Source organism: Phragmites australis, chromosome 2 (assembly GCF_958298935.1).
Source record: "Phragmites australis chromosome 2, lpPhrAust1.1, whole genome shotgun sequence".
In the NCBI taxonomy this organism is placed as follows: domain Eukaryota; kingdom Viridiplantae; phylum Streptophyta; class Magnoliopsida; order Poales; family Poaceae; genus Phragmites; species Phragmites australis.
Window position 1 is genome coordinate 7,757,793 of NC_084922.1, and position 15,814 is coordinate 7,773,606.

Consider the following 15,814-nt stretch of genomic DNA (forward strand, 5'->3'; position numbering starts at 1 on the left):
TGGGGCTACGTTGCAGCAGGCCAATGTTAGCCTGGTGGTAGGTTCATTTGATGGAGGAATTGGTGTCAGCCTAATCAACATGTTTTTGTTCCCTGTGTTTTATATTGCCCAAGCTGAATAGATCACATTAATGAGTTAGTGATAAATCAGCCAAAGGCCAGATTCATCTCCTGTGCATCTTCAAATTGCTTTAACATTGCAACAAGCTCCACTTGTCAGTTCCTTCTTTTGTTTCCCATGTGAACTGTTGCAACAAACCCCATTCCTGAACTCCGCTTTCCCTGTGGATTGTTGCAGTCCGTTCTGGTCGGTTTTGTTTGTTACACATTAAGCCCCCGGAATTGTAGGGGGGGCTTATATGCTAGTACCTTCCTTTTTAAAGAAAAGAAAGAAAGGTGACTCTCACATTGATTGTATCTTGTTCTATTCTAACGTGCCAACAGAAGAAACGGTTCGATGGTTCTTGACTCCTTCCTCCTAAAACATCCTACTATTCTCCTTAATTTTGTCAAACTTGGGAACAAAATTGAGCCTCTTGGCTGATTTGGAACTCGCCTATGAATAATGTCCAGAAAATCAATATGCAGAAGTTACTACTGCAACCTTTTACTATACTACTACTCTGACATGAATGTAACGCATGCCAAAATTGACTTGCATGCATGGAATCAACCAGGTATTCACAAAAGTTGCAGCTGGGTCCTGGAGAGATCTGAGCTCAGCTGCTCTGCGACATTTTTGTGTCCCTAGCGATGGTACAAGCTGTTCCCATTGTTCATTGATTACTTAGCATAATTGAAGAGAAAAGACTGTACCTGTGTATGTGTATCACACATGAACATGTTGCCCAAAACTTTGTAGAGTCGTCTCCAATCCTACAGGTGCGGTGGTAACTCTCCTGCAATGATATGACATTGCACGATATCGTACAACTGGCGTTGCTGGCTGTACATCACCGGCCGGATAGATCGATCGATCATGACCCTCCCCACTGCTCACCTGGTGTGTTGCTCGCCTGCTTGGTCCATTTCTGTTTACCTGCTATAGCTGGGCCTGCAAATTTAGCCAAATCATAGGCACCCATGTATATATCTGTGTGTGTGGGCATCACTCTATCTTTTGCTGCTCAAAACTCAAAAGGTAACATATGTACCTATCATAGTTAGTACTATTTCTGTTTAAAAATAGTAGGTGTATTTTTTTTGAAATCGATCTTTAAAATTATATTTTAATTAAGATTTTTACAAAATATATTATTTATAGCTACAAAACCTATATAGTGTAAAATTATTTTGAATTGTGAATCTAGTTGTATAATTTTTATACACTAGACATTCTTATAATTTAATTAAATATTAGTTAAAATACATACATTTGATTTTTCTAAAAATATATTTACTATTTCTGAATAAAAAGAGTATTATAGTAGGGGAAGTTTTAATTTATTTCTGATGCATATCATCAAATGTTGGTGGTAGCACTGATCGATGAACAAGATCCAGGCTTGATGGATCGGTCACTGTTGCATGGAACGATGTGCATGCCGGCGAGGAGGAAAGTGCCAAAGTTTCCTTCTGGGTGCTGTGTGATCGATGTGATCGAGAAGCTAGTTATGGCTAGGGCACTGCATGCATGCTGTTGCTGTATGGGGATGGCCATGGCCATGGCCATGGGCAGCATGCTAGCATGGGGCCCGGAAAAGACTTGACATACAATTGGAGGAGCACGGTCAGGTCCAGGTTATATCTATCCGTGTCTGTTTACCTGACACTTCTGCTGCGTTATAGCAGCCGGATCAGGTAAAACGTGAGAGCATGCATATATACACATCGGCACAGTGCGACGTGACATCATGCATCGTTTGGTACGTACCTGTATGTGTGTCATCTCATCTCTCATTGTGTGGATGATTGTACATGTACTGTGCATGAGCCTGTTTGGCGCTTGCATGCATATGCATGCATGCTTGAAAAACGAATGAATAATCGATCACAGTCCATGACATGTTTGGGTGTGCAGGACTGAAGCCAACTTCAACTATAATATGGATCCATCAAGTTTGATCGGTCATGGTCACATCCGATCCTATCAGTACTCGCAATCATTTAATTATCAATGTTTTTCGTGATGAATAACCAGAGGGTTATCAGTAGTGATCAGTGGATGTGGATCAACATGTCCATGCATCCTGCTACAGAGATCGAATGGTGCATATAATTGGCATCCATCAGAGGAACAATGTTTTTTTTACTACAGTTCATGACACTAATACTGATCTGATCTCGATGCAGATCAACGGCCCAAGGGGTAGTGAGAGGCACCACCACCGGAAGAAAGGCATTTTCCTGATGCTACATTTTGTGGGATGCATGCTGGACATTAGGCCAAGTACAACGTGAACGCTTGGCCGAGAGTTCATAGGTGATTATTATTTTTTTCTACCACGGTGGAGGTTCACGGGAGCGTTTAATGTGGCGTTGCTGCTTGTTGAAGCGGTCGACGCCTTTTTCTCTTTTTAAGTGTCATAGATACATCAACCTAGCGTGAGCGATCTTTCAGAAGTGGAAAATGTAGAACGAATAATGTTTCATATCGAATACAACCAGTCACGCGTATGTTTTCCCACAATATGTCAAAGAAATTAGGTGGCAATAATTGTTGATTGAAAGAAGAAGCAAGGAAGAAGAACCAAGTTTTAGACAAAATGTGTGAGAGAAAAAGACCACCACCAATTCCAAATATCTAGGCAAGTGGTCGTCGATGAGCTTGATGGCGGAATGCGGTGCAGCGCACAAGGAAAAGGGGCTCTAAAGGCAAGCTGGAAAAAAGAAGCGTCCCTCAGAGGATCTGATCTGACGGATGGGATGGGACGGGCGGATCGGACTGGACGGCTGCGGATCGACCATGCGTATGCATATTCCTGCCACCCCCGCGTCCTTTGGGTCACCTCACTTCACGCTTCCCCACAAATGAAAACGAGAGCATCTCTGCACCTGCTGCTGTGCTGCATGCCCTGGTTCTTTTTGGACTTACCCGATCCGTGCTACGCAGATGCATTGCAGCCACGAGCTCAGATCAGCTCGCCTTCTTTTCGCCATGTGCCTTCTCTTCTTTCTTTTCTCTGTGATCAGCTCACTCTCATTCCCTAGATCTTCAGTAGATTTTTCTACAGATCGGCCGGGGCAAGGCCTTTTGTCTGAACGCTCCAACAGGCAAATTAAGCAAATATTTTTCAGGTAAGCTTATATAGATGGATAGATAGATAGATAGATAGATAGATAGATAGATAGAGTTGATGGTGTTAGATACGTAGCTGAAAGTTAGAAGTGGGTCTGAACTAGGAGTTCGAGGTGCATGCGTGCTCGAGCTGGCTAGAGGAGTCTCATCAGACGGGCTGATGGCTCGATCGATCCAAGGATAGTCACATGAGAAGGAGTGAAGGAGAGAGTTGATTAGGACGCGCGCGCACGCATGCATTGCCCCGACGAATCATTGTGAACGATGATCGGAAGCGCGGACTAATCATCTCAACCATCCGCGGCGACATGTCTCCACGAAGCAACAGTGCGCGGGATGCATGGCGCGCCACGTAGGACATGCGACGGGTTCACTCGACGGGACGTACGTGTCGATATGGATCGGACGGCACGGCGGCACGCGATCATCAACACCCCCCCCCCTCGTGTCGTAAACGCGCGTGATGTGACGGCGGCATGACGTGCTTCAGTTCGCTCCAGCATCGTGATCGAGCTTTATCTGCGGCCGAATTCAACGCTTCCCCTGCGTGACACGCCGCTTCCCCTGCCGGCGCGCGGGCAAGCGTGGGCGAGGGCCGCGCGCGCGCCGAGCTGCCGGGCGCCCCCGGGCCGGGCATGCAGCACGAGGACACGAGCGCGGAGCTTCGGTTGTCTCGTTGCCCCGCGGGCCGTCGCGGTGGTGTGCGTACGTGGGGCCAGGCGAAGCGAGACAGGTTGAGGCGTTGAGCTCGCTAGCTAGCTGCATGGCCAACACCGTCGCCAGCCAGCTTCTCCGATTTGTCCCGAGGAGTTTGGTGTGCTGGAGTTTTTTTTCTCTTTTGGCTTGGTTAATCGGAGGCTCATTTGACGATCTTATCGTAGAAGGGTTACGGTGTGCTTTTTGATCCGTCGTTTCCTTTTCTGCTGTCACACAGCAAGCTGATAGACATGTAGATTGACACGTCTGGGACCTAGCGATCCTGTTCGGACCCATGCACGCAGATCATCGTGTTGTGTTTTGGTCCGTTGCGCAAGCAAGACCTGACGAGGACGGGCCGGCGTTCCAGGCGTACGTCCACACACGGCAGCTAGTGCACTGCATCTACCTAACCAGGCCAGTTAATCGAGGGACAGCAACTGATCATCGATCGACTGATCACTGATTAGGTGCACTGACGACAGATGCCGAGCTCGTTTAATTTGCGCCTAATGATAGCACACCTATCCGACGGCCCGACCATTAGCTTGGCCATCTCCGTTCTCTGTACCAGGCGCTGTTGCCAAAGCATTAATAATGGCGCAGGCCAGAAGCAAATTAAAGAGATGGCGGATGGAAGCCGAGCTTAAATAGCTTCCCTTAATATCCTGTCCTGATGCAACCAAGACATGCAGGGGCCTCCTGTGCCTGACTCCTTCGTTCCGGGCCCACGTCTCAGTCTCCGGCCTTACGTGGACAGACGACAAACCTGAGGTGAGCTCACATTAATACATATAGTTAGCCATGTCCGTTTCAAGGGGGGGAAAAAAGATATAAGAGGGTGGAAATCGTTTGTCGTCTTCTCGCTGGCATTTATATTTTTTGGTTCTCAAAGAATGAATAAAATGGGAGTGACTGAGCATTATTGGTATATAACTTATATCCTCTGCGGCTCGGACCTTGGCAGCCTCTTGGGCCTCTCCTTCACTGTAGTTTCCTGTTCCTGACAGGTGGGCCCCTGCTGATTTGCACGGGCTCCGTGCATGGCGAGCTCTCAGCGCATGGATGCATTGTAGCTCCCATGGCAGTGCCACTGTGATGGGCATATAAAACAAAACGGCCTCATTCAGTGTTCCCATGCTGCCAGGGTGCACAATGAGTGCGGCGTAGCACGTCTTTCATCCTAGTATCTACAATGCTAGCCAATGGGCGGATACAGAGGAGATAGTTAGGAGGTTCATCCACATCTCTCTCTTTTCTTTCTCATTTTTTTCTACCTCTCTTTTCTTCTTCCTTCATCTCATTCATGGCAAAAAATTGTTCGGGATTTAGGGGGCTTTCGTTAGCTGCAAAGCAGTATGGGAGCTAGAACCTCTGGACCCGCCTCTCATGCTAGCCGCTTACCTAGTGATGCAAGTTTCAAATTTTGTGAATTAAAAATTAGTTAATTTCATGTGGCCTTATATAAAGTTCATCTGCTTTCATTGTCCATTCCATGCTTTCGGTGCTTGGCTGGACGCATATATAGATCTTATAAGCTTATTCATGCATGCATGCATCTCTATTGGTGCTACTGGTTAGTAATTTAGTGTCCTTATGGTCAAGATGTCAGAATCCGGCTATCGCTGATGATGGATGCAGAAGCGGTAGTTAACTGATGCCTTTATCATGAGACGGCGATCGAATTTTTTCCGTTTGAATAATATGCGCTTGCCCTTTGAACGACTGTTTTGAATACACACATAAAGCAGGGACCCGGTGTTTCTGTAATGCCATGGCAGGTTCTGCTCGACATCCTTGTCAGCATATCATTGCAAACTACTATATATATACACGCTACTGATGTGCGTACTTGCATTCCATACCGTGCATATATGTCGTCTTCGAAACAAAAGGACCGGAGAACAAAAAGGCCTAATGGGCTTTTAATTCTCCAGATCGATCAGGACTAAGTTCATTATCTGATCGATCTGACCGGTCAAGAAAAGCTTATATATGGTACACCAATGGACACAGAAAAAAATTAATCAACTCCGTTAAAACAGCACACGTTGCTACCGGTACCTAGCTATGCGGCTACTTATACCCCTCCTGGAAAAAATACATGCCTTTGTTGATTTTTCAGGATCTTTGATATAGAACTTTGACTACTATTTTTTATTAAAATATCGTTAAATATCTAATAAAAGTATGATATATGAAAGTACTTTTTAAGAAAAACCTATATATATATATATATATGATTTTATGTTTTAAATTAAATATTTTAAAAACTATAGATGATTAAATTTTAAAAATTTAACTAGATCTTAATTAAAACGTTAAGTATTTGTCACCGAACAGATTAGTTCTAAAGCGAGTAGCTAGCTAGCCAGCTTTATAGCAAGCTACGAGCCCTTCTCTGACACAATTATATGGCACTAACTGCAAGTGTTGTTTATCTATCTAATCTGAATAGCGAATGCATGCAGGGATCGATCGATGTTCAAAGATGCATGTACATGTAGTGCACGCGCATCTGTTTTCAGATATATCGATCTGGTCTTTGCAACCAAGCCGTCCCCACAGCTAATGATTGCCTAGGATCAATTGATCAAGTAATCTTATTTAGGGTGCGGATCGATTAACCATATGCGCGCGCTACTCAACTGCCCGGGTAAAAGTTCAATTCGTACGTCTAGCTTACGCATGCATGCATGGTGAAAATTATTCATGACACGATTGAGTTGTCGTCACTCGGCATGTGCAGTGCTCCAGACAGCCGTTGTTGCCTATAAAATTCATCCATGGCATTATTAGATAGGAAAAAAATAACTCATATAATGTACTATTTATAAATATTATCTGTAGAATTCATATAAAATGCTATGAACAACATGTCTAATAAACCATCCATCAAATACTAGACGACATTTCTCTTTTTTCTCCTCCTTCACACGTAACTTTTCTTATGACAACTGATATCACCCTCACCGTACACACACTAATGCAGGCCTTCCCGGTATTTCCGGTGCTTACATACGTAGCTTAATTTAGTTCGAGTGCGTCTCCTTTTCTGTTTAGTTTTCAAATATCTCTGCTGAGCTGCAGTGGTGTGTGACAGTACGTATGAGACATGATCGATGACCAGATGCTCGACGTGGCGCGCAGCTGAGGAGACTGTTTATTAGTGACATTAATTAGTTATGGACAAATACATAAATATAGTTATATGGTTTGTCGATGGTTTGTTTGGTTGTTGACTTGTTTCCATCAGGGTGTGTGTCTGACAAGCCTGACTGTGAGTCTCCAGTCATGCATGCATATTTGTGCAGCTAGCTACGCTTAGCTTTCATTAGCTAGGTTCGTGAACAATACTCAGGCAGGACTGTCGTGCGACTCCTTTACAGAGCCACAGACATTTCCCTCCGAACAGTGCCCCAGAGGGCCCAAGATCACTGCTCACGGACAAGCCGGTCGTAACGGCCGCCGGTCCATGTACGCGACGTGCATGCATGCATGTAGCTGCTAGTCGTCTTGTTCGTTAATACGCGATAGATGGACTCTTGTTAGCGTTGCCCTAGCTTCCCTCAATAATCCTGACGTGTACCAAAAGTCTCCATACATTTCCGTCCCACCGTGTTTATTATGTCTGTTCCACTTTGACTCTATCATTTCATGAAGGCACAAACGTAACCATCGATCAAGAGCTCATGCATGCCAAAGAGGGCGTATAAATCATGTACATATAGCCAATACAGTGTCGTCTGGTACTGGTAGCATCATATAATTACCGTACCAGATTGGTGTTTTTTCTTTAATCATATATATTCAGCGTTGGGTATGAGGGTGTTATCGTAATTAGTGATCTAATTATTCATCGCCCAAACTCGAACATACTATAGGACTAAACTGTTTATTTGTCAGGCTAAGTACGAGCATATGTCGTGATCAAATGCGTAGGCACTGTCCCTCTTTCGCTCTCCCGGTCATCCAAAGTGCAGCGCATGATGTAACCACGACCGGACTAGGCTAACACCAGTAGAAAAATGATTCGTATAAATATTTTAAAAATCCTGTGTGGAATATTTTTTTAACCATCTATAAAAAATAATATGTATAAATCAGATCTGTATAGATGATTTTTGAACCGTTTGTACAAAATTTTTGTACAGACGGCTTGTTATTGGAACTGTCAGTACAAATAATTTGTATAGACGACTCATTATTGGAACCGTCTGTACTAAGTTTTCTGAGTAAAAAAATATTTTTCCTACCCACACCAGCCCCCTATATTATTAGGTAAGTGCGATCGCAAGTCACACAATTTTTCATACGAAATACCATGAGTGCATTTTCTAGAAGTCGAACTCCCAACCTCTGACCTCGCGTGAACCTTTCTTAATGTCTTACCTATCGTTCATTGCTGACCATTATATAAAAATTATCTATATAAGATATACGCTCAAAAGGAGTGAGATACTATTAGTATAGACGGTTATAAACTTAGAACCATCTGTACTATTTTTTTTTACAGATGGTTCTAATTTGAAACTTTTTGTACTATTATTATCAATAGTACAGACGATTCTAATTTAGAATCATCTGTAAAAAAAGAACAATACAGACAATTCTAAATTAGAACTGTTTGCACTATTATATAGTACAAACGATCGTAGTTTGTAACTATATGTACTGTAGCTTTCTACTTTGTTGTAATTGCTCGTTACTATTTTCTCAGATATTTCTAATTTGGAACCATCTGTGATACTCATTATACATGCGGCTCTATAGATCCGTATATACAGAGACGTCCTACTAAATAAATTTAGTGTAAGGTAGTCGACCGACATCACCTAACTAATCATACTAAAATAGCCAGGGACTAATGACATCGCCAAGACCATCATAAGCATGCAATCATGCATGTATGTAATGCAAGCCACACACGATCGGTCGGTGTCGATTACACTCCAGCTTAATTCCGCGTCCTTGCTTTTAATTTGGTGATATATATTGTCATGTCACGCCGTATTAGATGTGTGAAATGCAGCGACTTGTTGCGGGAAACTGCCAAGCCGGAGCCGAGTCGGAAGCCCCGAAAACCCGGTGGGGCGCTCGGTGTTTCGTGCTTGTTTCCGGCATATGATTCGGTTCCTGATGACGTGCGATCGACAGAGATAGAGAAAAGGGCGCGGCCGGCCGGCATGGCAGAGGAGGTTCGGCGGCGACAGCGGCCGCTTGCGCTGCGTGCCCTGACAACGATCGCCGCGCGCGCGGGGCTAGGGGAAAAGGTTGCTTCTGTTTTGACCGTTTGCGTGACCGGAGGGGTTCAGGTTCCGAACGCTGGAGTGAAGTGGAGGGGCGGAGAAAGGCAAGACCGCATGCATTTATACCTCATCTATTTATCTCTCTTACCTGATATTTATGTACTGTCTTAATCCTCTCACCTGCTACGTAATTATTTGCACTCACCTTTTCAGCTTAAATCTTAATGAAAATGAATATCGTGTGCAAGTCATATGAAAATTGCCGTGGTGTGAAGGCCAGGAGAGGCGCTCGTGCGCGGAAGATTAGATGAGCCTGGGAGCCTGGGAGCGAGAGCCGTTCGGTCCGTGCGCGCACGCTGGCGCCGGGAGACGTGGGCACGTGAGGTTCCGCAGGCCTTCTAGCCGAGCCCGCAGCCGAAAACAAGTCTATTCCGAAACTCCTCGGTGCATCCCGCAGCCTGGACCATCAAAGCGTCATCCAGCTTGACCAGGCCTCTTGCGTTGTGTGCAAACTAGGCCTATGTGGCCTCGTTTAGGCTCTGAATCTGGGCCTTTGTGGCCCATCATGAAATTGGTCCGGGCCAGTATTTCTAACCCTTTCTCCTCCCAATTTCGAAGCACTATTCTTCTACCAGCGTTGTCGTCTCGTCTTGTTGCTTGCGAGCCTGCGAAGCTCTCGCTTTCGGCCTGTAACCACAGGTCGTTGCTGCCATTTACTTTCTGGGCGCTTTCGGTTTCCGCGAATTGGCTTGCGAGCCAGAGACGCAAAACGGCGGCTGGTTGGAGTGAGCTCAGCACAATACCGCCTTCGAGGAGGAGGAGATCGAGAGGTCTTCTGGAGACAAGGGACCTGACACGGACGAGCAACCCAAGCAAGTAACCGACCCGCGGCTGACGTTCTAGATAAGCAAACTGACGGGGCGACGTCTGATGGTCCAACTGAAGCTTTCCCATGTGTGTTCTTGCGAGAAATGGTACTAGTAAAAGTCTAAAGCTGCCGATGCAAGCCTAATATATACTGATTGTTTTACTCTCCAGTCACTATGCCTTCTATATACTACTGTACCTTACGGTGCAATCCATCCGTAAATTAGTCAGGGTTGGATTAGTTTAAAGTTAAAAGGAGAGATCAGTTTCAGGGATGTAATAAGTGAGCCAAGGGAGGTTTGTACCTTATCGGTGATGACGTGCGATGTGTACATCCATTGAGGATGACACACTGACAATGAGACAATTATCTTGTCCTCCTTGACGGGGACTGAAAGGGACATCCATTGAGGATGATTTTGATTGATGCTAATGATAATACAGATCATGGGAAAAATCTCACTCCCCAGTGCCAAGTCAATAGTTCAATACTTGAGATGAGAGTTGTGCAAGAAATGCACAGGCACTCCGGTGAGCTTCTGATCAAGATTTCAGATCAGACGGTGGCTCCCTGCTTTAACTGAAAGCGAAGTCTTGCAATCGCTAGTTCAGACAAGAAAAGTAAAGGCAGACTCTGGGGACATCAGGTTAACAAAGTGTGCAATCAGAGCTAATATACAATCAGACCTTCTGGTCAAGATCTGATACCCAATACAGTATAAAGAGCACGCAGCATAACAACACACAAGACAGAACAAGATTTATCATTTCATCTAAGCTTTTCTCTTCTTCTTTTTTTGGCGTGGAATCATACATTATATTTAGGCTACAAATACAGAAATGTTAAAGAGCCAGCAAGAATTGCCACATAGTCTGAATCCCGATAATGCGATTTCATCAGAAGTTGTGCTCTTGAAAGAAGTTTCCGGATACTCTGAAGTCTTGCAACAACATTGAACAAAGAACAAACCGAAACATCATACATGCAGGTTTCTCTCCACAACATTTCGGCGCAAGAATCACTGGTACACCACTACCCCTAATCAGCTCAGCTGCACCAGGTTTGGGAGGCTCGTCGCAGTGGGTCGAGGCGGAAGGTGCCCATAGTAATACTTCGTCCCCTCCTCTAATCTCTACATCTCCTCCCAACAACAACATCACCACGTAATTTATTCTACAGAAATTAAACACGGGGGAGAAAAGAAGAAGGAAAAAACATGGAAGCATATATACACAGCGATTGCTTCTTGTCGGCGCGGCGCGGCGGCGGGCTTGAGGCTAGTGTTTGTCGGGCGCGGCGGAGGCGAGGCGGGAGGCGATGGCGGAGTGGTACATGGCGTCGTGGAAGCTCTCCGTCTCTATCATCCGCATCCGCAGCTGCCGCGCCTTGTCCTCCGTCAGGACGCCGAACCTCCGCGGCGCCCCCCGCCGCTGCTGCTCCTCCGCCGCGGCGGTGGGCTGCGCGTCGATGTAGTCCGGCTGCTCGGACCACCCCAGCAGCGGCGCCCACCACTTGCCGTTGCCGCCGCCGCCGCCCGGCCCGTCGGCGCGCATCCTCGCCCCACCAGCGGCCGCGGAGGCGGCGCAGGGCCGGGCGGCTGGCGCCGGCGGGCGGACGGAGAAGGCCATCCCGGATGCCACTGCCATTTGCACTCGAGCGAGAGAGGGGTCGTTTCCTTCGGGTTCGATGTGATTTGCGACTGGATTGGATGGCTCGTGCTCGGTAAAGGTGGTGGGATTATAAAGCGGGGGAGAGGGAAGGGAAACGAGTGGATAAGGTTTCGAGGCGAGGGGGTGCGCTTTTTCTTTTACCGCGGTGCGGGTGAGATGGACGCTGGGATTGCCTTTTGCTTTTTCTGCTCGGCGGCACCTATGCCGTCGGGTTCGGGGGGTCTCCTACCGTTTGATCGGAGGAATGGTGGTTTATCCCGTGGGCGGGGCTGTGGCATGGCGATGGGGGGATTCGGGACAGGGCTTCCATGGGCTGAATTTCTAGGCTAGGTTTGATTGGCTGAACCAATCTGTACCTGTACGGTTCGTGCGGGATGGGATTCATGGGAATCGGTATGAGTGATCTGATGAACGAATGGAATAACTCGTTCACGATGGCTTCGTTCAGATTCTTGGAATATCCTCTCCGGATGCTGCACACGCCAAAATCCCTAGAACTAGATGATGCAGGATGGAACAGTACCCGAAATAAACAGTACCTAAAATATTCCAAAATCAAAATAGTAGTCTTTTGTTGCTCTATAAAAATCCTAGAATATTTTGTATGTAAAATTATTTTTAGACCTAAGTTATATGCTAAAAAAGTGAGTTTCTCTATAATAATTTATTTATATGTTCTTTATTATTTCATGTGAAAATAGAAAATAACAAAATATTATTTTTATAAAATAATTAAGTTATACATGGCTTTTAGCAACTAAATACATTCTCGTACCATCATATACATCAAATAAACACATTCTCGTATCATCTCATACATCCAACCAAACACATTCTCATAGCATCTCGTATATTTAATCAAACGACATACTTGTACCACCTCATACAGTATCATCCCATCCCATCTCATTTAACCTCGTTCAACTAACCAAATGCTATCTTATTTTCGTTGGAATTTGTATGCAAAGGAAAATTTAGCAATGTTTATCTATATAAGGGAAGAAGAGTAGGTTAATTTGCTAAGGGCATATACGTTGGTGCTATCTTACATCTACCTTATGTATTCAAAGTAGGTTAACTTGCTAACATATATGTTTCCCATAATACTCTTAGTCTCGATTTGATTTCACTACTTTAATCTTTAGGTTGTGCTGATTTTCTATCTCAACTTTGAATATTTTCAATTTATCGAGAGACTCAAATCGATCATTAATGAGGTAGATGTAGCTGTAACGGGTGAAATCATCAGTGAAGGTAATAAATAAATCAAAACCATCCATCGATGCCGCATGAAAAAGACCATATATGTCCGTATAAATTACTTCTAAGAGTCATATGCTCCGAGTGACCCTATTTTTTATTTGTTTAATGTATTTTACTTTAATACAATCTATGTAGTGGTCAGAGTTAGAAAAATATAAAGGTTAGAGAATCTCTTCCTTAATGAGACATTCTATTCCCTCCTCAAAATGTGATATAAACGATAATACTACAATTTCGAATAAGTCTCATCATTTGCACTTATCCTTCTCTTATGACTTGCATCACATGCATTCAAAGATAACAACGATTCATTCAGAAAAAAGCATATAATATTCGTCTTGTCGAATAACAAGACCAATAATGCATGAATTAAACTTAAGAATGCATTTATTATCTTCAAAATTACAATAAAAACTATCATCATCTGACATCAAAACTGAAATGAGATTCTTTCTTATGAAAGGAACATTAATTACATTACTAAGCTTAAGAGTGAAGTCACTATCAAGAATTAAGGGAAGTGATTCGATAGTTTTAACTTCAGCTTCTTTCCCATTGGCCACTTTAAGACTTTGCTCTCTCATTCTTAGTGTTCTCATGGTAAGGAATCTCTGTAAAGAGTTGGTAACGTGCATAATGACATCTGAGTTAATCCGCCAGGAATTAGGGTAAAAGATCAACATAAAGAGATTCATCAATGAATATTATTAAATTATTACCCTTTTTTACGATCCACTTTAGGAAACTAACGTAGTCTTTCTGGTAGTGTTTCTTCTTGTGGTAGAAATGGCATAAATCATCCTCAATTTCTTGAGTGGTAGAAGCAAAAGAAGCAGGTGCATTGGGCGCCCTCTACACTGCCCTATCAGGATTAGAGATGATTTGTAACTTATTTTTGGACTTAAAATCCTCTTGGAATTTCTTCTCGTTGGGGCTACTAATATGATGCACAAAATATTTCTTTTCAGTCCTCACCCTCTCCTCCTTATGGACGCACACCACGATCAAGTCGCTCATACTCTACTTCTCCTTCTGAGTGTTCTATTTGATCTTAAAAAGAGTAAACTCATGATAGAGAGAAGTCATAATGAATTGAACAAGAAAACCCTCGAAGATCTCCATGTCCATGCCCTTGAGTTTGTCAACCATATTTGTCATCATCATAATATGCTCTCTAATTTTGTCAAACCTATTAGACTTAGTGCTTAAAAGTTTCTGAATGAGCAAACTGAACATTGGAGGTACTTTTGAATTGCTCCTCCACGGACGCCAATATATCTTAGCTATATTGGAGTTAGTGATTGCTCCCCTTATTCCAACCGAGATAGACTTCTTCATTATCATCAACGACATGCAGTTGGACTACTCCCACTTTTCGACATTCGCCTCATAAATTTTCTTAAGTTCATCGTAGTTCTCCACACCAATAGTGGGACCAGTGGGAGCGTCAACCCTAAATACATAATGAAGGTTCACAAAGCCAAGGACAACCATTACTTTTATTTTTCAAGTGAAAAAATCATTCCCCATGAGCTGCTCTATGCCATCAATAGTGACGGCAACAGTGGAAGCGTTAAGAGCGGAGGAAAAAAAATTAGACAAGATTAGAAATTTATCACGAATAAATAATTTACAAAAAATAACCCTACAATGGTCTGATTAAAATTACGCAAAATTAAACTCTAATCCATATCATTGTTGGGTAGAAAAACAGAAAAGAATATAAACACATAAATGACACATAATTACAATCAACGCTGGTCAAAAAGTAATTATAGACCTATATAAAATTGACAATAAAATTCTCTAAAAAAATCTTTCCGTTGGTTCCAATTCATCCAGAGAATTAACCATAAATTTCAGTACATTAATATTTACTTATTTGGGCTATAAACATTAACAAATCCAGTGCATAAAATAATAAAGCACTAATGAATTACTGGAATATAAAAAAAAGGAAAAGACCCAAAACATTAAAGGGCCAGCCTAGACAAAAACAACCTAACCGACCTCAAACATCCCGCACGCACAGGAGCCCAATGCGCATGCACACGACATACTTCGACTAACATGACCTAAAAGCCCTGGAAGTGGCCCGTCTACTATTTTTGAGCGTTGGCCCATGCATCGCGCCGGCCTGACCGATGATACCGATGTGCATCAGCCACCCGATCTCCATCTGATGGCTCTCTATCCGTTTCGCTCAAAACAAAACCGCGTCGATGCCGACCGAACCTAACCCTAGACCATTTCACCCCTGTCCTCCTGATTTCACTATGTGAGTGAGAAAAGTGAGCATTGGTGATCATGGGAGCTCTGGCATCACACATCCACTGGTGAGAAGATTTCGACAGCGCATCACCGCCGGCATTATTTTGTGGGGGAGAGGGAGATAGAGATGACAAGGCAGAGGGAGGAGAGAAGGTGATGCTGTCAAGGCTCTACCCGTCGGCGCACGTGCATGACTTAGGTTGTGCATGCCGCCGTCGGTGGAGCTACGGTGGCGCCTGAAAGAGGACGAGCATGTGACAAGAAGATATGGCGGTGACAACCAGAAGGCGTCAACGACTGAGGAATCACGTGCACGACGAAGGCTGAGGGGAGGACCACTAGACAAGCTGGTCGCATGAGCTTCGGTGTCTACGACGGAGAACAAATGTAAGTGTGCCTCCTGCTCTTAGGTGTAGGGTTCATGATTTTGGGGAATTTTGCTTGGGTGTCTCGGATTTGGGGCATGATTTGGGGATTTGGGTTTCAGGGTAGGTGATATGCTTCAGGGTTTCACGAAATTGTTATCTCCTCTCCTTCTACATGCTACCTGAGACCAAAAT

General features: G+C 44.1%; 1 protein-coding gene across 1 annotated transcript; it reads right to left on the reverse strand.

The window, feature by feature from the left end:
* Window positions 1-10,979: 10,979 nt before the first annotated feature.
* Window positions 10,980-11,944, reverse strand: LOC133897547 (uncharacterized). Its single transcript, XM_062338315.1, has one exon. The coding sequence runs from the start codon at window positions 11,694-11,696 to the stop codon at window positions 11,328-11,330; it is 369 nt and encodes a 122-aa protein (XP_062194299.1). The 5' UTR covers window positions 11,697-11,944; the 3' UTR covers window positions 10,980-11,327.
* Window positions 11,945-15,814: the final 3,870 nt, after the last annotated feature.